Source organism: Microcaecilia unicolor, chromosome 3 (assembly GCF_901765095.1).
Source record: "Microcaecilia unicolor chromosome 3, aMicUni1.1, whole genome shotgun sequence".
In the NCBI taxonomy this organism is placed as follows: Eukaryota; Metazoa; Chordata; class Amphibia; order Gymnophiona; family Siphonopidae; genus Microcaecilia; species Microcaecilia unicolor.
In genome coordinates this window covers 284,633,668-284,660,875 of record NC_044033.1, presented here as the reverse complement: position 1 = coordinate 284,660,875, position 27,208 = coordinate 284,633,668, and the positions used below count along the sequence as shown (strand labels likewise).

Sequence of the window (27,208 nt, the reverse complement as noted above, 5' to 3'; positions counted from 1 at the left end):
ATTCATTATTCACAACCAAGCCACAACATACCACCGTATCTGATCTGACCCAAGGGACAGAGATAAACCCCTCAAAATCCTGAGTGAATCCTTCAAACAAAAAGACTACAACCCAAAATAATCTCCAAGAATGTTGACTCCTCCCTTAAAACACCCAGGGAGAATCTGCTACAGTACAAGGAAAAGAAAGCCACGGAATCCCCCTTGTAATAACATACAACCCACAGCTAGAAAATTGATCTACAGCCACTACTCCAGGAGGATGAACTAATGAAAGAGATATTCCCTTCCCGACCAGTGCTGGCCTTCCGACAGCTACCCAACTTAAAACACAAGCTAGTGAGAAGCAAGCTCCCAAAAGAAACTCAAAAAGAAGAGAGTGGCACATATCCTTGCAATTTATCCAGCTGCAATCTATGCCAAAACATTTCTCAGGATCCCACAGTCATTCACAAAGGAAAAATCCTACTATATAAATGAAGAATGACCGATGTGCCGCACATCTCGGCACGTCACAGGTCTCTCCCCGATCCCGACGTGGTTAGAGGCAGGAGTAGGACCAGATCGATCCTGCCGCTGCCGGGCGGGGCAAATCAAGAGTCAGCACCAGTGTTGCCAGGTGGGCGGTTTTACCGCCCAATTGGGCGTTTTTCCGCAACCCGCCGCGGGAAATTTTTGCCCGCGGCGGGTTGCGGTTTTTTGGGCTGTTTTTGGCCTTCAGTGCGGTTTTTTCGGCCGCGGGGGGGCGGGGTTAGTGACGTTTTTGGGTGGGGTTAATGACGTTTTGGGCGGGGTTAGTGACGTGGGAGGCGGGGCCGATGACGTAGGAGGCGGGGCCGATGACGGGGAGGCGGGGCCGATGATGTGGGAGGCGGGGCCGATGACGGGGAGGCAGGGCCGATGACGTGGGAGGCGGGGCCGATGACGGGGAGGCGGGGCCGGTGACGTGGAAGGCGGGGCCAGTGACGGCGGGGGCGGGGTTGATGACGGCGGGGGCGGGCGTGATGACGCGGGGGTGGGGGTGTCAGGGGCGGGGTTTGTGTTTGGGCGGGTTTTGGGCTGTTTTTTGGGCTCGATCGGGCTGGAAAAAAATTTTCCACCTGGCAACCCTGGTCAGCACGCGGACGGCATACCGTAATTGGACAACCATGGTGATAGGAGACAAGGGAAAGTACACTTCATTCACCCACCTGGGCTACTCGGATTTCCCCCCCCCACCCCCCCCCCAAATCTCAGCCTGAACCCTCTGCTCTCCCCCAGCAGCACAGTCGGGTCCTGCCGTGGCCTCTCTCTCTCTAGGCAGCGGCACAATTATGCAGTAGACAACTATCGTGCTGTTCTTCACCATAAATAACCATCGCTATAGAGATTTTTCTCCTGCACTTCACGGTTTCAATTGTTGCAGGGGGGGGGGGTTTCAATTGTTGCAGGGGGGGGGGGGTTACAATATTTTAAACCAGTAACCAGAGGCAAAATTTAAAATCTACACCCTGTAAGCAACAGTTCCCCTATGCTATCAATTTTAACAAATCAGCGATTAGATTAAAAAAAAAAAAAAAGCCTTACTCAATACTTTATAATGAAGTCCACTGCAAAAGATCAAAGTTTCCTAAAGTCCTTTAAATTGTCTAATGCGCAGCTATAAACATTTTCACTTTACACCACAAGAGGTTTGAGCACACATGCGGTCTAAACTGCGAATAAACTTCTCACTATATCGTGTATCAAAGCAAAGCTTCCCAAATAAATGCACAAGTATAGACTACTTCATACACAGCAATGCTGGAATCGTTGCCTCTCAATTCTACAAGTACGAAAAGGACGATGAAATTAGCTCTAGCAAATGCGTTAATCACTTACCGGAATGAACAAAACCACTTGCACCACGCTCAAACACACGGACAGCCATAGGCGCCCCGTATAAGAGGCTTAGGGAGGCTAAGCCTCCCTAGCTCAATCGTGGACTTCACTGGCTTGGCTGCTAGATGGGGCGCAGGGGGAGTGGTCGCTCCCCCAAACAGATTTTTAAAAGAGATGGCGCCTAAGTGCCAAAATGCTGCAGTGACCGGCGGTCTCTGCCTCCTCAGCCCTCCCGCGCGAGTCTTGCACCTCCCCCCCCCTCACCTATCCATCCGTCTGGCCTCAGGCGTTCTCCCTCCGATGGCGGTGATTCACATAGGCAGCCTTAATCTGCCTGTGTCGGAGCCTCTCCCTCAGATGCGTCCCACCTCTGCGTAAGACAGGAAGTTGGGGGGGGGGGGGGGACACGTGATGACTGCTTACTGAGTAGCAGCAAGAAGGGAGAGTTCCCCAGATTTCTTTGAAAAATCGGCTAAAAAATCTGAAGATTTCCCACCCCGCAGATCAGGAAGATTGAGGGAAGGGACAGAGAGTAGAAAGAAAGTATTGGAGTTACAATCAAGTGCGGGTCTGGTCGGCATGCCCACAAGAAACCAGGGTGGCCTAAAGAATAAAGCCGCACCAGCGTGGAAAGCAAGTAAAATGGCGCTGACTCCTGAACATGCATCTGGAGCAGAGAAGAACGTGGGCGACAGGGCCAAAGAAATATCCTCGACTGTGACAACGGCATTGGAAGACCGCTTAAATAAAATTCATTCCACCGTCGAAGAAATCAATGAAAAATTTGATGTACAAGCACATAGATTAACGGAAGTGGAACAACGTGTAATGGTGCAGGAGAAGTAGTAGTAGTAGTATGGCAGCCCAGATTGTAGCCCTGCAAAAGGAAGCGGCGGCGCTCAAAGTACAAGTAGAGGAGCAAGAAAATCGCAACCGTCGCAATAACTTACGGGTGGTGGGCTTGTCCGAGCAGATAAAAGATGCAGACTTATATAACTTTTTCAGTGAGTGGCTGCCAAAACAATTGGGCCTCGGTGGGAACAAGGGCGATTGGCAATGTGATAGGGCGCACCGAATAGTGGCCCGAAGGGAAGGAGAAGGCAAGCCCAGAACAGCGATCGCCCATTATATTAACTGGCGAGAAAAAGAAGCGTTACTGAAGCAGAGCCGCTCGGGACATTTACAGTTACAGTACAAGGGGCAAAAAAGTTTGTTGTTTAACAACTACTCATCATCGGTAGCGCAAATGCGAAGAGCAATGGCCCCCCATATGCACCCAACTGTATAATAAGGGCATCAGATTCTCGCTTCTTTATCCTGCAAACTTGAGAGTGTGGCATGGAGGGAAGACTTTGGTGTTCTCGGGGGTTTCGGAAGCCCAGAGGTTCGTGGACGGATTAAATCGAGAGACCCCACGAGAGCACCATCAGTGACAGAGGTATTATTTAAGAGGAAGAGAGCGAATGGACAGATGTATTTGGTACTTCTCTGATTTGGGCTACACTTAGGTTACACAAGGCCTGGATGGCGGGGCCTGGTACGGAAGTCTGGCGATTCTCTGATGTAGACCAGCTCGAAGGGGAATAGAGTGGAGTACAAATAACATCGATTCCACGGACCAGACATCTGCTAGTTTTATGGGGCTAATCCTGCGGGGAGTGGAACAGCATTTTGCCGACTTGGTGTGGAACAGCAAGACAGAATGACATGTAAAAATCTACATATTGGCGCCATAGCGAGAAGAAGAGGGTAACACTCATAGATTAACACTCCAGCGGTGCAGAGGGCTGCTTATTCCATCCTGGACAGAGAGGCCAGAATCGGGAGACCGGCTACTGAAGAACTATTAGGAGTTCCTAAGAACGTTCTGTATTAGACTGTTTGTTTAGACTGTTGGGGGGTTTCAAGTAATCAGTTTGAGGGGTGGGAGTGAGGACAAGGAATGAGGGGGAACTTTGATGACTGTTTCTTGCTGCTTGCTAAAGGGAAGGGGAAGGTTGATGAGGAGGAAGTTTCTAAAGGTATATGGGGGTAGAGGAAGGGGGGTTGGGTAAGTGGGTAGGTGGGAATTGTGAGTATGGAGGGGGAGGGATCGATAAGGGGGGAGGGAAGGGGAAGTATGGGGGAAAGGGATGGGGGGAGTTAGTATGCAGGGCAAGAGTAAGGGGTGTCAATTCTTAAAGGACCTAAAGGGTATCTGGAGGGCTTGGCTGGGAGGCCCCCTGGATGGTAGGGTTAGGATCTTTGGTGAATATGAGCAAATGGATATGAGATGGTTAACTTAAAAATTATATCTTTGAATATGGATAGCATTCATTCCCCAATCAAATGCACTAAAATATTATCTTGGATAAGACGGGAGGGTGCGGATATCGCTTTCCTCCAGGACACACATTTGACCAAATCTGAACATGAGAAACTAAAGAGGGGATGGGTAGGAGAGGTGGTATACTCCTCCTTTTCCAGCAGAAAGCGGGGAGTGGCCATACTTATTCATAAACAAATACCTTTAAATATTCATAAAGTGGTCCAAGATAAGGAGGGCAGGTATGTTATTATCATGGGAGAACTTTGGGGTCAAAAATTGAGTTTTGGTAATATTTATGGTCCTAATGTGTATAACCACCATTTTTTTCAGATGTCGTGGCAAGGGTGGCAGCTCATCCAGAGTACCAATTGATCTTGGGAGGGGATTTCAACATCTTGGCAGACCCCACCATCGATTGTAAACCAGCTAAGCCAAAGAGTAAGGGGTGGCAACAAAAGGGGATAACTTTTTGGCGCAACATTTAGAGCTAGTGGATATTTGGAGAACACTACATCCTCAGGAGGTAGATTATACTTTTTTTCTCCAACCCACACAATATGTACTCCAGACTAGATTATTTTCTTATATCACAGTCCTTGTTTCCGATAGCGAAAGCGGCGCATATACTTGATACCACATTATCTGATCACTCGGCTATATCATTAACCCTAGCATATACAGCAGGAGAAAAGGAGCGGGTGTGGAGGTTCCCTCCCTCTTTATATAGAGATGTTGAGTTTAGAACCTTTGAAAAAGGGAAATGGGAAGAATATCAGCAGTTTAACGACACCCCGGAAGTGAATCCAATTATCTATTGGAAGGCGGCCAAGGCAGTGATGAGGGGTCATGTTTTGGCTTACACAGCTGGGAAAAAGAAAAAAACGGAAGCGGAATTGTTAAGGCTTTCTACTGAGTACCAGAGGGCACGCAGCCAGCACATGGGAAGTGTTACCACAGAGAAAAAGGAAAAGATGGGAGAGATACGGAAACGTATTGATCAGTTGCTTAACATGCGGGCAGAGCGAGATATTTATTATCAGAGATTTAGATTATTCCAATGGGGAAATAAGGCTGGGAGGCTTATGGCTAATTTAGTGAGGCCTTACAGGAAGAGACAGGTTGTGACCTCAATACGAGATGGGGAAGGCCATTTATGTCATCAGGAGGCCCAGATACAGCGTCCATTTGTACATTATTACAAGACACTCTATGATGAGAGGGAGCTAGACATAGGGCAGAGAAATTCTTTTTTTGAGAATCTTAAGATGCCTACATTCACAGAGGACCAAGTGCAACGGCTGAGCGCCCCCATAACAACGCAAGAGGTATGTCGGGGAATAAAGGCATTGAAATTAACTAAAGCTCCAGGGCCAGATGGCTATGGACCAGAATATTATAAATTGCTAATGGAGGAGGTGTCTGGCCCTATGGCGAGTATGTTTAATAGTTTGACTGAGGGGGAAGATAGCGGGCATAATAACCCCAATCTACTACTACTATTTAGCATTTCTATAGCGCTACAAGGCGTACGCAGCGCTGCACAAACATAGAAGAAAGACAGTCCCTGCTCAAACAGCTTACAATCTAATAGACAAAAAAATAAATAAATAAATAGCACATTATTACCTAAACCAGGAAAGGATCCAGGGCAGGTGGGATCTTACCGGCCAATTTCCTTACTAAATCAAGATGTTAAACTCCTAGCAGCCATATTGGCTAAAAGAATGAATACTTATCTGGCCCGGGTCATCCAGGAAGATCAGGCGGGCTTCGTCCCCAGCCGCTATGTCTTGATGAACCTTATTAGAGCGTTGGTGGCAATACATACATACATAGGTACCGGAGGGAGTGAAGCCATAGCCGGCCTAGACATGGAAAAGGCCTTTGACAGTATATTGTGGCAATATTTATTTTGGGTAATGGAAAAATACGGGATACGAGGTAGATTTCTTGACTGGGTTAAGACCTTATACACCAAGCCGGCTGCTAGGCTTATGATCAATGATTCATTAACAGAAAGCTTTGATTTAAAGAGAGAAACGAGACAGGGGTGTCCGCTATCACCACTTCTGTTTCTCCTGGCTATAGAGCCCTTGGCGATAAAAATCAGACAGAGTGATAGGATTCAGGGTCTCCAGGGAGGGGGTAGGGAGATCCGAATAAATTTATTTGCGGATGATATCTTGCTCTACTTGCAGGATGCTTCCATCTATCTGGATCAGGCACTTCTCATAGTAAAGGACTTCGGGGGTATTTCAGGCCTGAAAGTAAACTGTGATAAATCGGAACTACTCCTTTTATCAGATAGTCCGCACAGCACACGGCATGGGAACTTTCCTATACTGCCAGTCTATGCGATATTTAGGCATACATTTGAGCACCAATGTACAGGTGATGTACAAGAGAAACATACTAGATCATATAGATAAGGTCAAGCAACTCTGTGGGAGGTAGAAAGACCTTCCACTCTCCCTGTATGGGAGAGTAGCTCTGGTCAAGATGGTCCTGTTGCCGAAATTGTTATACCCAATCCAAGCAATGCCCATATGGATTAGGAGGCAGGACCAATTATTCGATCCTTTATATGGAGACAAAAGAGGGCTAGACTAGGACATTATGCGTTGATTCGCAACAAGGAGAAGGGGGGGGGGGGGCTCAACCTACCTGACATTCGCATGTATAATGTGGCAGCATTGATGCGCCTCATCTTTGAGGGTATTAATGGAAGGGCAAAATTTACTCCAACCGATTGGTGGGAGGGTTGGTGCTCTCCATATATGTTTATAAACTTACTGCACTCACCTCCAGGGATGGGTACCATAGCAAATAGACAGTATAGTTTTTTGCTACCACTCCGCTTAGCATGGAAATGGTGGAAAAGTAGGCAAGCAAAAAGCCCACTGGCATCTCCCTTTCTGAAGATGGTGGGACTGGTGGACTTCCCGGCGGGCATGGGACCTTCAGTATTCAGGAGATGGGCAAAGAATGGGTGTGCAACATGGGGGGATTTGGTATCTCCAGACAGTACTACTTTTTTTTATCTTTTGCACAGGTGAAAGAGAGATGGGGGGGGGGGGGGGTCTCCAATAACCATATGCTACAATATTTGCAAGCCCATCACTACTGGCAAATGGTGTGGGGGAAATATGGGGATCAGTGGTCATATGGTGCTCTGGTTGAGAGGATACTAAGTCTACCCCCGGCAGGTAACAAATTATCAAATTGGTATAAGATGGTGAAGTTGACTATTCCAGCAGCGGGAGAGGATAGTGCGGTTACTAGGTGGAATAGGGACTTGGGAACACAGTATACCCAGGACCAATTTAATGCCCTATTTGCAGACTTGGCTGAAATGGTTAGGTCTGCGGATTGGCAGGAAACCCAGTTTAAACTGCTACATGGGATCTATATTACGAGAGAGAGGGGGGTAAAAATGAAGCTATGGGACTCGGATAAATGTACCAAGTGTCAGGATAGTGTGGGTACCTATTTACATACTTTTCTGGAGTGCCCCAAGCTGACTATGTGGAAGGAGATCTTTAAGGTACAAAATAAGGTGCTACAGACCACAGTAGACTGGTCTTCCCAACCCTTTATGCTGGGAAATCAGGCAGACCTGTTTGAGCAGGGGCTTTCCCAGCCACAACGGAGATTTTTGTATATGACTACGTTGGCAGCTAAAAAAGTTATACTGCAGTTTTGGGCCAGCGTGGACCCGGTACCTTATCAATGTTGGGTGAGAAAAATCCTAGAACTGGCAAAACATGAGAGCTTTTTGTATACACAGTTCCCACACATAGATCACAGACAATATGCACACTTGTGGCAGAAGCTCGAGGAATTGATTTCACCTACTGATTCGGGGGGGGGGGGGGGGGAATAGTTCCACCTGCAGACAGGTAGGGAGGGAGGACGGGTAGGAGGGTGTCGGGAAGGGTTGGTAGGGCGGGAGGGGTCAGTTCGTGTGTTATCCTTTCCCCTTTGAAGGGTAGAGTGTTTTGGGGGAATTGAAGGGGGGAGGAGGGGATACAGATGGGAGGGGTATAAAGGATAAATGTCAGTGCGGACATGAGTGGTGGAGAAGACATGTATATCTTTGTTCAGAGTATACCTGTTGTTAATGCCATGGTGTTATTTTGTATATCAATAAGTAGAATGAATGCATGTACTGCATTGATGCTAATAAAGATAATTAAAAAACAAAAAGACAGGAAGTTGCATTAGAGGAGGCGGGACGCGTCTGAGGGAGAGGCTCCAATGCAGGCAGATTAAGGCTGCCTATGTGAATCGCCGGCTTAGGAGGAAGAACGGCTCAGGATTTAAAAACGAGCAGATGGGATAGGTGAGAGCGGACAGAAGAGAAAGGACCCCGGAGGGGGGGGGGAGAGAAAGCGAAAGCTACGGATGGCCGGGGGGGGGGGGGGGGAGGAGGGCTGCTGGACATGGGTGGATGGAGGGGAGAGGAGAGGAGGGCTGCTGGACATGGGTGGATGGAGGGGAGAGCAGGGTTGATGGACATGGGTGAATGGAGGGGAGAGCAGGGTTGCTGGACATGGGTGGATGGAGGGGAGAGGAGGGTTGCTGGACATGGGTGGATTGAGGTGAGAGGAGGGTTGCTGGACATGGGTGGATGGAGGGAAGGTCAGGGGACAGGAGAGTTGCTGGATATGGGTGGATGGAGGGGAGAGGAGGGTTGCTGGACATGGGTGGATGGAGGGGAGGGCAGGGGGGAGAGGAGGTTTGCTGGGTAGATGGAGGGGAGGGCAGGGGAGAGAAGGGTTGCTGGACATGGGTGGGTGGATGGAGAGGAGGATTGTTGGACATGGATGGAGGAGAGGGAAGGGAGAGAGAAGAAATGCTGGGCATGGATGGAGGGGAAGGGAGGAGTGAGGAAGGAGATGAGATGAGGGAAAAGGAAGAGAGTAGAAAAACTGCATATGGATGAAGAAAATAGGCAGAAGCTGGATCCACTGGACAGTCAAGTCTGCGGAGGACCCAGCTTTTACTTACAGATGTAGGACGAAATGAAGAAGAAAGGCGGAAAGTAAAGAAATAAATGGAAAGGAAGCCCTGGAAACTGAGTTAAGAGGACAGATAGCAGCAGAATCGGATACTGGGCCAGCATGATCAGAAAAACAAAGTCACCAAACAACAAAGGTAGAAAAGATCATTTTATTTTCATTATAGTGTTTGGAATATGTCCACTTTGAGAATCAGGTGCTCAACATTAAAAGTTTATGTTTATTTACTTGTTTATTTATGGCATTTTATCCCACATTAAACATGAATTAGGGTGTTTTGTGGAGGTACATGAGAATTGTGATATTATGATCCCTTGTTTCATATTGTTGACTGTCTACATTTTCCGTATGGGTGGTATACTGGTGTATTAGATTCTGCCCAGTGTAATGTTTATGGTACAATAAGGTTCTGAGTGTGTTTTTGCACAAAGTTGTGCATAGTGTTTTGCAGTTGAGCGATTGTGGTTAGTATATGCTTTCAGCAACCACTTTATTCTTTGACATATGATACATATCTAATATCTAAATTTAATAAAAGGTATTAATTGTGACTTTTATTTTTATTTATTTTTTCTGTGTTATCAGACAATTATGGATTTAAGCTCCACCCCTGACCCCACCCCCTAACCCCGCCCCCTTTAGCCTCCCCAAACAGTTGGGCCACCGACCGCCTATGCGGACAGTGCCAGCTATGAAGAAGTACTCCTGTTTCACTGCGCTTCCGGCTGCCTGAGTGGCTGTAACTCTCTCTACATTTCATCACAGCAGCCACTTAGGTGTGTGGTGCTTCCCCCCCCCCCCCCCTTTTTCTTCCCCTGTCCTTTTCTTCCTTTCAGCTATTGAATATCCTTTTGGCATCCTCTTACACAAATAGGAACGCTGGCTGGGGTGGACCTCCTGCCCCCTGTGTCTAATTGCCTCTGGAAACCTCTGCTGGGTGCTTCCAAATTCACAACTGTGAAAGCAAGTGCAGGTACCAATCCTACTACATAAATGAAGAGTGACCGATGTGCTGTGCATGCGCAAAACAGCACGGCTGTTGTGCGCATGTGCGGCATGTCACAGGTCTCTCCCGACGTGGTTAGAGGCAGGACCAAATCGACCCTGCCGGGCAAATCAAGAGCCAGCACAAGGACGGTATACCGTACTTGGACAACCGTGGTGATAGGAGACATGGTAAAATACACTTTTTTCGCCCACCTGTGCAACTCGGAACCCCCCCCCCCCCCCCTACATCTCAGCCTGAACCTTCTGCTCTCCCCCAGCAGCACAGTCGGGTCCTGCCGTGGCCTCTCTCTCTCTAGGCAGCGGCACAATTATCTGCCCACCCGCAACGCCAACTAGAGAAGGGGGCAACCCCTCGGTCACCGCTTTATTTACTTTTGCGGTGGAGAGAAGGCGAAGCCGCCGCCAGGACCAGCTGATCTCACGCGCTCAGGGGCGCCGGTTAGGTAACGACCAATCTCAGTTCTAACTAATCACTGCCGGGGGGGGGGGGGGGGGGGGACCGCGGAGACTTTCTATGCTTAGTACTTCAGCACTAATGACGAAGTCAGAGGACTGAGAGGAGCAGGTATAAGAAGAGAGAGAACGTGGACTGGGGGGGGGGGAGGAGTGAGGGTTCAGGAATGAACAGAGAGAGAGAAAGGGGACCACGGGGAGGGGTAGGGATTCAGGAGAGCAGGGAAAATTGCTGGTAGGAGGGCAGAGAGAGAGATGTTTGAGAGGGACAGATGCTGTAAATAGGGGGTGAAAGAAACAAGGGAGACTGTGGTCATGGAGTGGAAGGGAGAAATGGTGATCATGGAGGGCAGGGGAGAGCACATGGAGGGGAAGTAAAGGGAAAAGAGGAGAAAACAGAAGGAGACTGATCGGGAAGGGGAGAAATGGTGCCCATGGAGGCGAAGGGACCTGGAGGGACCTAGGAGGAGATGGTCATACACACTCTCTTCTCTGAACTCACTCTCACACTCTCTCTTTCACAGAGGCGCACACACACACACTCACTCTCTCTCTCTCACACACACTCACTCTCTCTCTCTTTCTCACACACACACACACTCACAAAATATTACCTCCTGTACTTTTACAAGACAAACAGAAGCAGGGAGAAATTTATCTCCTCCTTCCTTGACTCTCTCTCTCTTTCACACAGACACGCACCCACATACACTTTCTCTGTCTCTCTCTCTCTCTCACACTCTCTTTCTGTCTCTCTGTCACATACACACATGCACGCACACACACACACACTCTCACACTCTCTTTCAGACAAGCGCACACACGCACTTTCTCTCGCTCTCTCTTTCTCTCTCTCTCACACACTCACTCTCTCTCTCTCACACACACACAAAATATTACCTCCTGTACTTTTACAAGACAAACAGAAGCAGGGAGAAATTTATCTCCTTCTTCCTTGACTCTCTCTCTTTCAGACAGACGCATACAAACACTTTCTCTGTCTCTCTCAGACACACACATGCACACTCACTCTCTCTAAACTCACTCTCACACTCTCTCTCTTTCAGACAGGCGCACACACACTTTCTCTCTCACACTCTTGAACATTAGCAAAAAAACTTGCCCGTTTTAATGGGCTTAACGGCTTGTAACATAGTAGATGACGGCAGAAAAAGACCTGCACGGTCCATCTAGTCTGCCCAACAAGATAACTCATATTTGCTGCTTTTTGTGTATACCCTACTTTGATTTGTACCTGTGCTCTTCAGGGCACAGACCGTATAAGTCTGCCCAGCACTATCCCCGCCTCCCAACCACCCGCCCCTCCTCCCAACCACCGGCTCCGGCACAGACCGCACAAGTCTGCCCAGCACCATCCCCACCTCCCAACCACCAGCCCCGCCTCCCAACCCCGGCTCCGGCACAGACCGTACAAGTCTGTCCAGCACTATCCCCGCCTCCCAACCACCAGTCCCGCTGCCCACCACCGGCCCTGGCACAGACCGTACAAGTCTGTCCAGCACTATCCCCGCCTCCCAACCACCAGCCCCGCCTCCCGATCCTGACTAAGCTCCTGAGGATCCATTCCTTCGGCACAGGATTCCTTTATGCTTATCCCACGCATGTTTGAATTCCGTTACCGTTTTCATTTCCACCACCTCCCGCGGGAGGGCATTCCAAGCATCCACTACTCTCTCCGTGAAAAAAATACTTCCTGACATTTTTCTTGAGTCTGCCCCCCTTCAATCTCATTTCATGTCCTCTCGTTCTACCGCCTTCCCATCTCCGGAAAAGGTTCGTTTGCGGATTAATACCTTTCAAATATTTGAACGTCTGTATCATATCACCCCTGTTTCTCCTTTCCTCCAGAGTATACATGTTTAGTTCAGCAAGTCTCTCCTCATACGTCTTGTAACGCAAATCCCATACCATTCTCGTAGCTTTTCTTTGCACCGCTTCAATTCTTTTTACATCCTTAACAAGATACGGCCTCCAAAACTGAACACAATACTCCAGGTGGGGCCTCACCAACGACTTATACAGGGGCATCAACACCCCCTTTCTTCTGCTGGTCACACCTCTCTCTATACAGCCTAACAACCTTCTAGCTACGGCCACCGCCTTGTCACACTGTTTCGTCGCCTTCAAATCCTCAGATACTATCACCCCAAGATCCCTTTCTCCGCCCGTACCTATCAGACTCTCCCCGCCTAACACATACGTCTCCCGTGGATTTCTATTCCCTAAGTGCATCACTTTGCATTTCTTCGCATTGAATTTTAATTGACAAACCTTAGACCATACTTCTAGCTTCCTCAGATCATTTTTCATGTTTTCCACTCCCTCCCGGGTGTCCACTCTGTTACAGATCTTAGTATCATCCGCAAATAGGCAAACTTTACCTTCTAACCCTTCGGCAATGTCACTCACAAATATATTGAACAGAATCGGCCCCAGCACCGATCCCTGAGGCACTCCACTACTCACCTTTCCTTCCTCCGAGCGAATTCCATTCACCACCACCCTCTGGCATCTGTCCGTCAACCAGTTCCTAATCCAGTTCACCACTTCAGGTCCTATCTTCAGCCCCTCCAGTTTATTTAAGAGCCTCCTGTGGGGAACCGTGTCAAAAGCTTTGCTGAAATCTAAGTAGATTACGTCCATAGCTCGTCCCTGATTCAATTCTCCTGTCACCCAATCAAAGAACTCAATGAGATTCGTTTGGCACGATTTCCCTTTGGTAAAGCCATGTTGTCTCAGATCTTGCAACTTATTGGCTTCCAGAAAATTCACTATCCTTTCCTTCAGCATCGCTTCCATTACTTTTCCAATAACTGAAGTGAGGCTTACCGGCCTGTAGTTTCCAGCTTCTTCCCTATCACCACTTTTGTGAAGAGGGACCACACCTCCGCCGTTCTCCAATCCCTCGGAACCTTTCCCGTCTGCAAGGATACATTAAACAAATCTTTAAGAGGACCCGCCAAAACCTCTCTGAGCTCCCTCAATATCCTGGGGTGGATCCCGTCCGGTCCCATGGCTTTGTCCACCTTTAGCTTTTTAAGTTGTTGATACACACTTTCTTCCGTGAACGGTGCTGTATCCACTTCATTTTCAATTGTATTATTTCCAGTCCATCGCGGTCCTTCTCCAGGATTTTCTTCTGTGAAAACAGAACAAAAGTATCTATTTAGCAAATTTGCTTTTTCTTCATCATTTTCCACATAGCGGTTCGCAGTATCTTTTAGTCTCACAATTCCCTTTTTAGTCATTCTCCTTTCACTAATATACCTGAAGAAATTTTTGTCACCCCTCCTTACATTTCTAGCCATTTGTTCTTCCGCTTGCGCTTTTGCCAGTCGTATCTCTCTCTTGGCTTCTTTCATTTTCATCCGGTAATCCTCCATGTGTTCCTTTTGTTGAGTTTTTCTGTATTTCTGGAACGCCAACTCTTTAGCCTTTATTTTCTCAACCACTTGCTTGGAGAACCATATTGGTTTCCTTTTTCTCTTGCTTTTATTTACTTTCCTTACATAAAGGTTTGTGGCCCTATTTATAGCTTCTTTCAGCCTGGACCACTGTCCTTCCACTTCTCGTATTTCCTCCCAGCCCATCATCTCCTTCCTCAGGTATTCCCCCATTTTACTAAAGTCAGCACGCTTGAAATCCAGGACTTTGAGTTTTGAGTGGCCGCTCTCCTCTTTAGCTGTCATATCAAACCAAACCGTTTGATGGTCACTGTTGCCCAGGTGGGCACCCACTCGGATATTTGACACGCTATCCCCATTTGTGAGCACTAGATCCAGTGTCGCTCCCTCCCTCGTGGGTTCCATCACCATTTGTCTGAGCAAAACACTTTGGAAAGCATCCACGATCCTTCTACTTCTTGTATTCAACATAAAGGAATCCTTCACATGCTCATCTTCCAATGTCAGGTAAAAACAAAAAGGAGGTGAAATCCCTCACGAAACCGTGAGATATAAGACAAAAACTGAGGAGAATGAATGAGGATACCAAGAAAATTGTTTATTCGCATAAAAATGACCCGACATGGCCGTGTTTCGGCCCAAAGGCCTGCCTCAGGGGTCTTTATAACCTAAACAAAACAATAGAACAAATAAAACAAAGTATTAGAAAATAATTAAAAATAATGATACCAGTAATTGTGTATATTAAAATCAATAATTAAAAGCTTAATGTTACATCATAAGTAAATATGGAATTGTTGACAACATAATCTAGAAACGTGACTTGAATCATAAAACATATGTTAAAATTATGTAAAAACAAATTTTTGTATATTGGCAGGTGTGAATTGTTAAAACGCATGGGTAATGCAATGGCTAATACATAAATCTATATTGGAAAACAAACAATCATTTTATTCGAATTAAAACCAGAAAATAATTGAAAAATCAAAAATAATTATTAGTAAATGTAAGGATATGCTTACATCTATAATTACCGTATATCAGAATGTGAACCATGAAAATAAAATATTAAATAATCGATATCAACCTTATCAATATGTGTACTAATCACTAGAACCTTAATTACATGTATTGCTAATTGCCACATAAATATGGTGACTTAACCATACACAAGTAAAAATTGTACATGACTCATTATGTAAATGAAAATCTAATAAATAAATTACCTCAGGTAGTCTGATGTGAAACGTGCACTCTGAGAAAAATAGTGTAGCAGAACCCTCTTGGGTCTATATATATGATAGTGGGAGTAAACGTAAAAAAGAGCAGTTAAAAATAAACCAATGAATAAGTGAAATACCAGAAATGTTTAAATCACCATATTTATGTGGCAATTAGCAATACATGTAATTAAGGTTCTAGTGATTAGTACACATATTGATAAGGTTGATTGATATCGATTATTTAATATTTTATTTTCATGGTTCACATTCTGATATACAGTAATTATAGATGTAAGCATATCCTTACATTTACTAATAATTATTTTTGATTTTTCAATTATTTTCTGGTTTTAATTCGAATAAAAAGATTATGTTTGTTTTCCAATATAGATTTATGTATCAGCCATTGCATTACCCATGCGTTTTAACAATTCACACCTGCCAATATACAAAAATTTGTTTTTACATAATTTTAACATATGTTTTATGATTCAAGTCACGTTTCTAGATTATGTTGTCAACAATTCCATATTTACTTATGATGTAACATTAAGCTTTTAATTATTGATTTTAATATACACAATTACTGGTATCATTATTTTTAATTATTTTCTAATACTTTGTTTTATTTGTTCTATTGTTTTGTTTAGGTTATAAAGACCCCTGAGGCAGGCCTTTGGGCCGAAACACAGCCGTGTCGGGTCAATTTTTTATGCGAATAAACAATTTTCTTGGTATCCTCATTCATTCTCCTCACTTTTTTGTCTTACATCTTCCAATGTCAGCCAGCATAGTTAAAAGGTGATACGTCGGTGCCGGGGAAAATGGTAGAGGCTATTATTAAAAACAAAATTACAGAGCACATCCGAGGACATGGATTACTGAGACCGAGTCAGCATGGCTTTTGTGTGTGGAAATCTTGCCTGACCAATTTACTTCAATTCTTTGAAGGAGTGAACAAACATTTGGACAAAGGGGAGTTGGTTGATATTGTGTATCTGGATTTTCAAAAGGCGTTTGACAAGGTACCTCATGAAAGGCTACAGAGGAAATTGGAGGGTCATGGGATAGGAGGAAATGTCCTATTGTGGATTAAAAACTGGTTGAAGGATAGGAAACAGAGAGTGGGGTTAAATGGGCAGTATTCACAATGGAGAAGGGTAGTTAGTGGGGTTCCTCAGGGGTCCGTGCTAGGACCGCTGCTTTTTAATATATTTATAAATGATTTAGAGATGGGAGTAACTAGCGAGGTAATTAAATTTGCTGATGACACAAAGTTATTCAAAGTCGTTAAATCGTGACAGGATTGTGAAAAATTACAAGAGGACCTTACGAGACTGGGAGACTGGGCGGCTAAATGGCAGATGATGTTTAATGTGAGCAAGTGCAAGGTGATGCATGTGGGAAAAAAGAACCCGAATTATAGCTACGTCATGCAAGGTTCCACGTTAGGAGTTACGGACCAAGAAAGGGATCTGGGTGTCGTCGTCGATAACACACTGAAACCTTCTGCTCAGTGTGCTGCTGCGGCTAAGAAAGCGAATAGAATGTTGGGTATTATTAGGAAAGGTATGGAATACAGGTGTGAGGATGTTATAATGCCATTGTATCGCTCCATGGTGTGACCGCACCTTGAGTATTGTGTTCAATTCTGGTCGCCGCATCTCAAGAAAGATATAGTAGAATTGGAAAAGGTGCAGCGAAGGGCGACTAAAATGATAGCGGGGATGGGACGACTTCCCTAAGAAGAAAGACTAAGGAGGCTAGGGCTATACAGCTTGGAGAAGAGACGGCTGAGGGGAGACATGATAGAGGTATATAAAATAATGAGTGGAGTGGAACAGGTGGATGTGAAGCGTCTGTTCACGCTTTCCAAAAATACTAGGACTAGGGGGCATGCGATGAAACTACAGTATAGTAAATTTAAAACAAATTGGAGAAAATTTTTCTTCACCCAACGTGTAATTAAACTCTGGAATTCGTTGCCGGAGAAAGTGGTGAAGGCGGTTAGCTTAGCAGAGTTTAAAAAGGGGTTGGACGGATTCCTAAAGGACAAGTCCATAAACCGCTACTAAACGGACTTGGAAAAATCCAAAATTCCAGGAATAACATGTATAGAATGTTTGTACGTTTGGGAAGCTTGCCAGGTGCCCTTGGCCTGGATTGGCCGCTGTCGTGGTCAGGATGCTGGGCTCGATGGACCCTTGGTCTTTTCCCAGTATGGCATTACTTATGTACTTATGTACTAAAAGAGGCAATTACAGCCAAAAGATTGTACTTCAAAGAATGGAAAAAGTATCCAAACAAAGAAAATAAGAAGCAACATAAGCACTGGCGAGTCAGATGCAAAGCATTAATAAAGAAGGCTAAAAGAGAATAAGAGAAACTTGCCACAGAGGCTAAAACTCACAGTAACAACTTTTTCAGGTACATCGGAAGCAGAAAGCCTACGAGGGAATCTGTGGGACCTTTAGATCATGAAGGAGCAAAACGGGTGCTCAGGGAGAACAAGTCCGTAGCAGAGAAACTGAATGAATTCTTTGCTTCTATCTTTACAGAAGAAGATGTACGAGATCTGCCTATACCGGAAATGTTTTTCAAGGGTGATGATGTGGAAGAATTGAAAGAAATCTCAATGAACCTAGAAGATGTACTGAGCCAAAATGACAAATTAAAGAGTAGTAAATCACCTGGACCGGATGGCATACATCTAAGGGTACTCAAAGAACTCAAGCATGAAATTGCTGATCTGCTGTTAGTAATATGTAACCTGCCATTAAAATATCCATAGTACCTGTGATGCCGATTTTTAAAAAGGGTTCTAGGGGTGATCCGGGAAATTATAGACCGATAAGCCTGACGTCAGTGCCGGGCAAAATAGTGGAAACAAAGAATAAAATTATAGAACACATACACAAATATGGTTTAATGGGACAGAGTCAGCATGGGTTCTGCCAAGGGAAGTCTTGCCTCACCAACTTGCTTCATTTCTTTGAAGGCATGAATAAACATGTGGACAAAGGTGAGCAGGTTGATGTAGTGTATCTAGATTTTCAGAAAGCTTTTGATAAAGTTCCTCATGAGAGACTCCTGAGTCAGGTTCTGGTGTGGATTAGGAATTGGTTATTGGATAGAAAACAGAGGGTAGGGTTAATTGGTCATTCCTCTCAATGGAGGAGAGTGAACAGTGGCATACCGCAGGAATTCCTACTGGGACCAGTACTATTTAACATATTTATAAATGACATGGAAATCAGAATGACGAATGAGGTGATCAAATCTGAAGATGATACAAAACTATTCAAGGTTGTTAAAACATATGCAGACCGTGAAATATTGCAGGAAGACCTTAGGAAATTGGAAGACTGGGTGTCCAAATGGCAGATGAAATTTAATGTGGACAAATGTAAAGTGATGAACATTGGAAAGAATAATTCGAATTACAGTTACCTGATGCTAGGGTCCACCTTGGGGGTCAGCGCTCAAGAAAAAGATCTGGGTGTCATTGTAGATAATATACTGAAATCTTCTGCTCAGTGTGCGGCAGCAGCCAAAAAAGCAAACAGGATGCTAGAAATTATTAGGAAAGGGATGGTGAATAAGACCGAAAATACTATAATGCCTTTGTATCACTCTATGGTGCATCCGCACCGTGAGTATTGCGTTCAATTCTGGTCACCATATCTCAAAAAAAGATATAGCGGAATTGGAAAGGGTTCAAAGAAGAGCAACTAAAATGATAAAGGGGATTGAACTCCTCTTGTATGAGGAAAGGCTAAAGAGGTTAGGGCTCTTCAGAATAGAAAAGAGACGGATGAGGGGAGATAAGGCTGAGGTCTACAAAATCCCGAGTGGTGTAGAACGAGTAGAAGTAAACCAATTTTTTACTCATTCCAAAAGTACAAAGACTAGGGGACACTCGAGGAAGTTGCATGGAAATACTTTTAAAACAAATAGGAGGAAATATTTTTTCACTCAACAAATAGTTAAGCTCTGGAACTCTTTGCAGGAGGAGATGGTAACACCGGTTAGCGTATCTGGGTTAAAAAAAGGTTTGGCCAAATTCCTGGAGGAAAAGTCCACAGTCTTCTATTGAGACAGACATGGAAAGCAACTGCTTGCCCTGGGATTTGTAGGATGGAGTGTTACCATGACTTGGGTTTCTGCCAGGTAATTGTGACCTGGCTTGGCCACTGTTTGGAAAACAGGATACTGGGCTAGATGGACCATTGGTCTGACTCAGTATGGCTACTCTTATGTTATGTTAATGTGCTATATATCATTCAATGTAAAAAGTGTGACGAAGGGTGCTATATTGGAGAAACAAGCCAGATGCTAAAGAAAAGATTTAATTTACATAGACATCTTATGAAAAATGTCAGTGCCAACCAGGATGTCGCCTCTGTGGGGCAGGACTTAACAAAACCAGAACACTGTATCAATGATTTTATGGTGAGAATACTAAAAGGAAACTTTAAGACGATCCAGGAACATAAGACCTTTGAAGTCAGAATGATTAAATATTTTGACATCCACCAGATGGTTTTATAGCCCATTATAAACCATAAAATTCTACTGCTTTGCCACCCTCTTATCAAAATGCTTATCTCCTTGTCCCTCATCCACCCGGCTCTCCCTATCTCTCATCTAACCTACCTCATCCTCATCCTGTGAGACTGTCACTGGAATGCTTTGATGTGTCACTTATATATCAACATTTGCTTATTTCTGATCTGATGAAGAAGGGTTACCTTCAAAAGCTAATCAAAAATGTATTAAGTTAGTCCAATAAAAAAGGTATCATCTTTTTTTCTTTTCACTGTTTTATTTATTTTATTTCTATTGATCACCTATGGAGTATTGAGTTTGTGGAAGAAAAATGACATCTGATCCCATAAAAATTATCAGATTGCACGTATCTCCGGTCCCGATCTGCTGCTACCACCTGCCAAAGGTGGCGTCACACCTGGAATGCTTCAACAGTGATCTACCTCCAAGGCGTTTGCACTGCGAGCGTGTGCCGAAGGAGCACAACCAAGGAGCAGGTTGTGCTCTGTACATTCCTTAGGATGCCTCCTTGAGCTTCTGAGGGCACTCCTTCTTTCATCTTCACACTTAGCCTTAATCTTTCTTCTCATACAATTGCTTCTTTGTATGATGGTTCCTACTGACCTTCAGTCTGTCCCAGTATGGCAATACTTATGTGGTCATATCATAAAATGCTGACACCTAGTGGCCAGATTCAGAGTGCACTGCTGACCAGGTTGTGAAGAGAATTCTAGTCTAACCTTTGGCAGAGGACTGTGCGAAGGCTGGGAAAGATGGAAAGATAAGCAAAGAGTTTAAATGTCCTGATTGAATCTTGAGGAACTGAATAAGAAAACAAAAAGTAACTGTGAACCAGTAGCGTAGCCAGACACAGTATTCTGGGTGGGCATACAATTCTCCCCCCCCCCCCCCCCCCCAGCGCTTTCTTTCCCTGCCCTACATACAATCTCACCCCTCTCCCCCGTATGCACTTTCTGCCTCTGCCCTGCACCACCGCACCTCCCAATCATTCTGAAAAGTTAGCTCCCAATAGGGGAAAGTCCCCACAGTTTTGCCAGACAAGCCCGAGCTCCTCCCCCCCCTCAAGAAATGCTAAGGAGGCTCCCGGGGGAGAGGCTGCAGCTGCTCAGCCCGACTTTGCCACTCTCCCTCCGTTTACCTTTCTCGGTTTCCAGCTGACCATAGTTGGGGACCCGGTGGCTCCTCGCCGGCTTCTTCACCAGGAAAGAGTGGGGCATCCTCTGTTCCGGGGCAGCGCGCGCGCCTCATCTGCACTGCTTCACATTCCGCCACGCGCTGAGTCAGAGCGGCTCGCGACGCTGCTGCCGGGCAGGTGCAAGAAGGTCCAAGCATATTAGCATAGGCTGCTTGCTGCACCAATCGGAGGGCGAGGAACAAGAGCAGGGGGCAGGGTCTGCTGCCTTAGGTTTCTTGGCTCATCCGGAAGAAGAACAGGTTGTACTTCTGACGAAGGTGCTCCACTGCTGGGTGGGCCTGAACCCAAACTGGCCCACCCAGGCCCACCTGTGGCTACGCCCCTGCTGTGAACCATATCTTAAGCAGGGGCATAATATATTGCCAAATAAAGTTTCATGGCCCCGAAGCCCGGCAACTGCTTAAGCTGAAAGCCTAAGCAAGCAGGAGGAAGCTACTACTGTAAAGGGGGAAGGAGGCATGAAGTTCTCCCCTTCCCCCTAGATTACATACGTGCAGTTCATCTCACTGCAACTATTAGTTTTGGGTTGCTTAATCACGTTAACAATGCAATTTCAAAAAATCAGAGGCAAATGATCAAGACTAAGAAGGGAAATTTTTTAATATAATGGAAGGGAAGAAAATGAGGTGGTGAGAGTGGGATGAAACAAGGGAATGCTGAGAAGAGAGGGATCATTTTAAGAGGAGTGCTCCATCAAAGGCCAATTCTCTCCTCCCCTTCCTAAGCCAACTCCACTGGAACCAAAGTAGCCCCTGCTTAATAAAACAATGAAGAGACTATTGGCTTATATGCTTCTCCAACAGTCCTCTGTTCCTTTTCATTTGAAAGCTACATCTTTCTGTACAAAATTGCAAACTGCTTCTTATTCAAATAAGTAGACAACCACAATTCACTTACTTCAAGTCTTTGAATGATATCTCTGACGTCTTCTACGCAATTATCCATGGATGAGAGAAGAATACATTCACCCCTTTCATAGAACATTTTGATAGTTATTAATCCAGATGTCCATCCAATAACATCTCTACAGGAGCAGTTAAACACAACGTTTTTAGATTCTTTTTCAATCAACATGACAAATTCATTGGAGATTCCAAGTAGACACTCAATGTCAGCAGACAGGCCAAAATCTTGTGCAATTATATTCCACACAATAGCTCCAACACTGAACATATGAGCATCCTTTCTGGGTTTCACTTTCTCCTTCCTTTTGGCTCCAAGTGTAATAAAACTGAATTTAACTGAAGAATCTACTGTAGATGTGGTGACAAAATTCTCTGCCAAGTCTTTCAAGTATTCTTGCCTTGTTCTAGTGGCCATGGCTCTAAACTTTTCAGATTTGTGAGCTGCATTTTCAGCATTAATCACTTTGGCCAACAGAAAGTCCCTAAAGACTGCCGATTTTGGAAAAGTCACTCCCTTTGGAATAGGTGGACCAAATTCTGGTACATCTTTCGATCTTGAAACGCCAACACTAAAAATACAAGAAAAATAAGCCAAGTTAATGTTGTGACGATACTTACAACTCTTATAAAGTAAGTATATGTAAACTAAAAAGCTGTAAAGGAGGTCAGAATTTCACATATCATGAGCAAGACTCAAATTTGTAAATGACCAAGATACAAACAAATGTAGATTAAGGTGCTAAAGTGTGAAAAGGCATGTCATTCCACATTGGGAATCAGAATGTGCTGTCAAACTTTCAGAGATGCCAAATATGAGCCATCCCAAAGAGTGAGGTTTACCACACCAAAAGAGTGAGATTGAAAGCCAAAGGGTGCATCCAGGGTATAAATCTAGAATGATTTAGAACATAAGAACATAAGAGTAGCCATACTGGGTCAGACCAATGGTCCATATAGCCCAGTACCCTGTTTCCAACAGTGGCTAAGTCAGGTCACAAGTACTGGCAGAAGCCCAAATCAAGGCGACATAAAATTATATTGGCTTTTCTTTGGAGCCTCTGAAAGGATATAGACAGAGGAGGGGGCAGTATGGATAACTTTTTGAGCTGAAAATTGTCTTCCACTCAGTAGTTTAATGGACATTGATTTCAATGCACACAAACATTCAGGTACAGTCAAAAGGGAGAGGGAAAAAGGAAGCAGTAGGCAGGAAGGTGTGCTCAGATTTCTTCCTATGGGTTGGACCATTTGGTTTACTTCTCTAAGGCTTGTTCCTCATGAAAGCAGTGATCAGGATCAGTGCACTAGCAGAAGGGACTCAAAGAATGAGACATACTCCTAATGACTGAGACTTGGCATCTCTGAAGCTACCACACTGTTAACTCACTCTGTCTCTCATGTAAACTGCTTAGCGCAATTTAGTAAAAAGGATCCTAAATGCAATCCAGCTGATATTTAGTTGGTGGCAGTCAGTGTTTTTTTAAAACACTTATCATCGCAGGCTAGATAAGCCCCAGATATTCAGTGCTGGGCCATGTCTGGACACTGCCACACTGAAAATCAGGGGCTAAATCTGATAGGGCTGGCTGCCAGAGCTTATGCGGGTCCCAGACTATATTCAGTCAGGGTCTGCATAAGACAGTTATGGGGGCCCCAACTGAATATCAGCCAGGATAAACATTTTTTTTTAAGTAGAATTTCCCTCCAATCCCCCCACCCCCTACTCAGGTTCACAGTACCCCTTCCAATCCCTCCAATATCATGCATAGCCGCCCCCCCCCAACAAATCAACACCCTCCTTCTCAGTCAGAATAGGTCCTCCCCTTGGGCCTACCTGACCTCCCTGGTAGTCATAGTAACATAGTAACATAGAAGATGACGGCAGAAAAAGACCTGCACGGTCCATCTAGTCTGCCCAACAAGATAACTCATATTTGCTGCTTTTTGTGTATACCCTACTTTGATTTGTACCTGTGCTCTTCAGGGCACAGACCGTATAGGTCTGCCCCGCACTATCCCCGCCTCTCAACCACCAGCCCCACCTCCCAATCACCGGCTCTGGCACAGGCACAGACCGTATAAGTCTGCCCAGCACTATCCTCAACCTCCCCACCACCAGCCCTGCCTCCCAACCACCGGCTCTGGCACAGACCGTACAAGTCTGTCCAGCACTATCCCCGCCTCCCAACCACCAGTCCCGCTGCCCACCACCGGCTCTGGTACAGACCGTATAAGTCTGCCCAGCCCTATCCCCGCCTCCCAACCACCAGCCCCACCTCCCGATCTTGACTAAGCTCCTGAGGATCCATTCCTTCGGCACAGGATTCCTTTATGCTTATCCCACGCATGTTTGAATTCCGTTACCGTTTTCATTTCCACCACCTCCCGCGGGAGGGCATTCCAAGCATCCACTACTCTCTCCGTGAAAAAATACTTCCTGACATTTTTCTTGAGTCTGCCCCCCTTCAATCTCATTTCATGTCCTCTCGTTCTACCACCTTCCCATCTCCGGAAAAGGTTCGTTTGCGGATTAATACCTTTCAAATATTTGAACATCTGTATCATATCACCCCTGTTTCTCCTTTCCTCCAGAGTATACATGTTTAGTTCAGCAAGTCTCTCCTCATATGTCTTGCAACGCAAATCCCATACCATTCTCGTAGCTTTTCTTTGCACCGCTTCAATTCTTTTTACATCCTTAACAAGATACGGCCTCCAAAACTGAACACAATACTCCAGGTGGGGCCTCACCAACGACTTATACAGGGGCATCAACACCCCCTTTCTTCTGCTGGTCACACCTCTCTTTATACAGCCTAACAACCTTCTAGCTACGGCCACCGCCTTGTCACACTGTTTCGTCGCCTTCAAATCCTCAGATACTATCACCCCAAGATCCCTCTCTCCGTCCGTACCTATCAGACTCTCCCCGCCTAACACATACGTCTCCCGTGGATTTCTACTTCCTAAGTGCATCACTTTGCATTTCTTCGCATTGAATTTTAATTGCCAAACCTTAGACCATTCTTCTAGCTTCCGTAGGTCCTTTTTTATGTTTTCCACTCCTTCCGGGGTGTCCACTCTGTTACAGATCTTAGTATCATCCGCAAATAGGCAAACTTTACCTTCTAACCCTTCGGCAATGTCACTCACAAATATATTGAACAGAATCGGCCCCAGCACCGATCCCTGAGGCACTCCACTACTTACCTTTCGCTCCTCCGAGCGAATTCCATTCACCACCACCCTCTGGCGTCTGTCTGTCAACCAGTTCCTAATCCAGTTCACCACTTCGGGTCCTATCTTCAGCCCATCCAGTTTATTTAAGAGCCTCCTGTGGGGAACCGTGTCAAAAGCTTTGCTGAAATCTAAGTAGATTATGTCCATAGCTTGTCCCTGATTCAATTCTCCTGTCACCCAATCAAAGAACTCAATGAGGTTCGTTTGGCACGATTTCCCTTTGGTAAATCCATGTTGTCTCGGATCTTGCAACTTATTGGCTTCCAGGAAATTCACTATCCTTTCCTTCAGCATCGCTTCCATTACTTTTCCAATAACCGAAGTGAGGCTTACCGGCCTGTAATTTCCAGCTTCTTCCCTATCACCACTTTTGTGAAGAGGGACCACATCCGCCGTTCTCCAATCCCTCAGAACCTGTTATGATTCTGCCAGTTTGGCTGAGGGGGAGGTGGGACGTCTCTTCTGATTGGCTGCCAGGGGTTGTGCTGACGTCAGGGGATAGTACTTTAGCCTGCAGCTGAAGAGTTTCTCTGCTTTTGCGTTACTTATTTGGTGGTAACAGGAAAGCCTGATAGGTTTCTCTCAGAACGTGCTCTAGGTTCTGACAGGGATCTGTGTTGATTTAGAGTATTCTTTTCCTTCCCTCTGGGTTAGCTGCTGCTGTATGTGTGTGTGTGCGCGCTAGCTCTGTAATCAGGGTCAGCTGCTGGTTTGTTTAGTGGGGGCTGGGCATTGCTCAGCCTCCGGGGCTCTGGGCTGAGTGAGAGCATTCTCCTTTGTTTGTTTGTTTTTAGGATTTCTCTTCCCAGTGTCCCGGCCTGCTGGCTCAGTGAGTTTAACCCTTTGTGTACTGTGTGTGTATTGTATTCCTGCCTCTGCCAGTGTGTTTGTTTGGATGGGCCCCACTCCCTCTCGGGAGGGGAAGCGTTCTCTCTGATTGTTTGTTGATTTATGGCACTCTCTCTCTGCTGGCTCTACAAGCTTAACCCTTTGTGTTCTGGGTGCCTCTGTCTACAGTGGGGTTGAGGCAAAGGCTTTCTGCCTTCCTTTTGTGTTTGGTTCCTCTGGCTTCTGCCTGGGGCTCCTACCCTGGTGGGGGGGGGTTGCTGTGTTAGTTTCCCTGTCCTGCGCTAGTCCCCTGCGTGGGCGTGGCCCGCTCTGGTCCTTTGTTTCCCCCTCTGCCCTATTGCTGGTGTTCAGCGCATGTCTGGCCTCTTGGGGCCCTCTGGGTTCTTTCACCCCTCCCTGTGTGTGATTGGGTTCCAGTTCAGCCGTGAGGCTCGCACGAGTGGCTCTGTCTGCGTGGGTTCCAGTTCGGCCGCGAGGCCCGCCTGTATGCCTATTTCCCTTCTTCCTGAGGGACTGTGGGGAGGGGTAGCTTAGGGGGTATTGTGTAGCTGGGGTGTGCGGTGGTGGGTCGGTCTCCCCTTGGCCTGGGTCGGCGCCCTGCTGGCCTCAGCCAGGGCCCAAGGGCTCACGACCAACCCAACGGATTACAGAACGCAAAAGCCATGAGCTCGACCGATCCATCCCCCATGCAACTGCTCCAGCAATTGCATGCTCAGCTACAACAGGTATCGGGAGTCATGAACGCACTGTCTCAACGGGTAGACACGCTGACTGTCACGGGGGCTGCGGAGGTCCCGCCAGCAGCTACTCCGCCAGGTTCCCACGCATGCGGCCGAGGGATTCGGATGGCTATGCCCCCGAGGTACGAGGGCGACAGTAAGACCTGCCGGGGGTTCCTCAATCAATGCCAAATTGTCTTCGAGTTGCAGGCCCGGGATTTTCCTTCGGATCGGGCGAAGGTGGCTTATATTATCTCTCTACTGGCAGGCCCCGCTCTGGCCTGGGCCTCGCCCTTATGGGAGAAGAAGGATCCCCTCCTGGATAATTTGGCAGAGTTCTTGAAACAATTTCGGCTCATCTTTGAGGAACCCGGGAAGCCCTCCTCGGCGGCGACTCAGCTGTTGAACCTACATCAGGGGCGACTCTCTC

At 46.1% G+C, this 27,208-nt stretch overlaps 1 protein-coding gene across 1 annotated transcript in view; it reads right to left on the bottom strand.

Annotated features, from left to right (window-relative positions):
* Nucleotides 1-27,208, bottom strand: part of SIPA1L2 (signal induced proliferation associated 1 like 2) — a 922,756-nt gene that overhangs the window by 529,779 nt on the left and 365,769 nt on the right. Inside the window, exon 7 of the mRNA XM_030198133.1 lies at nucleotides 21,963-22,539. Within this exon, the coding sequence (XP_030053993.1) occupies nucleotides 21,963-22,539 (577 nt within the window). The remainder of the gene's footprint in view (nucleotides 1-21,962; nucleotides 22,540-27,208) is intronic.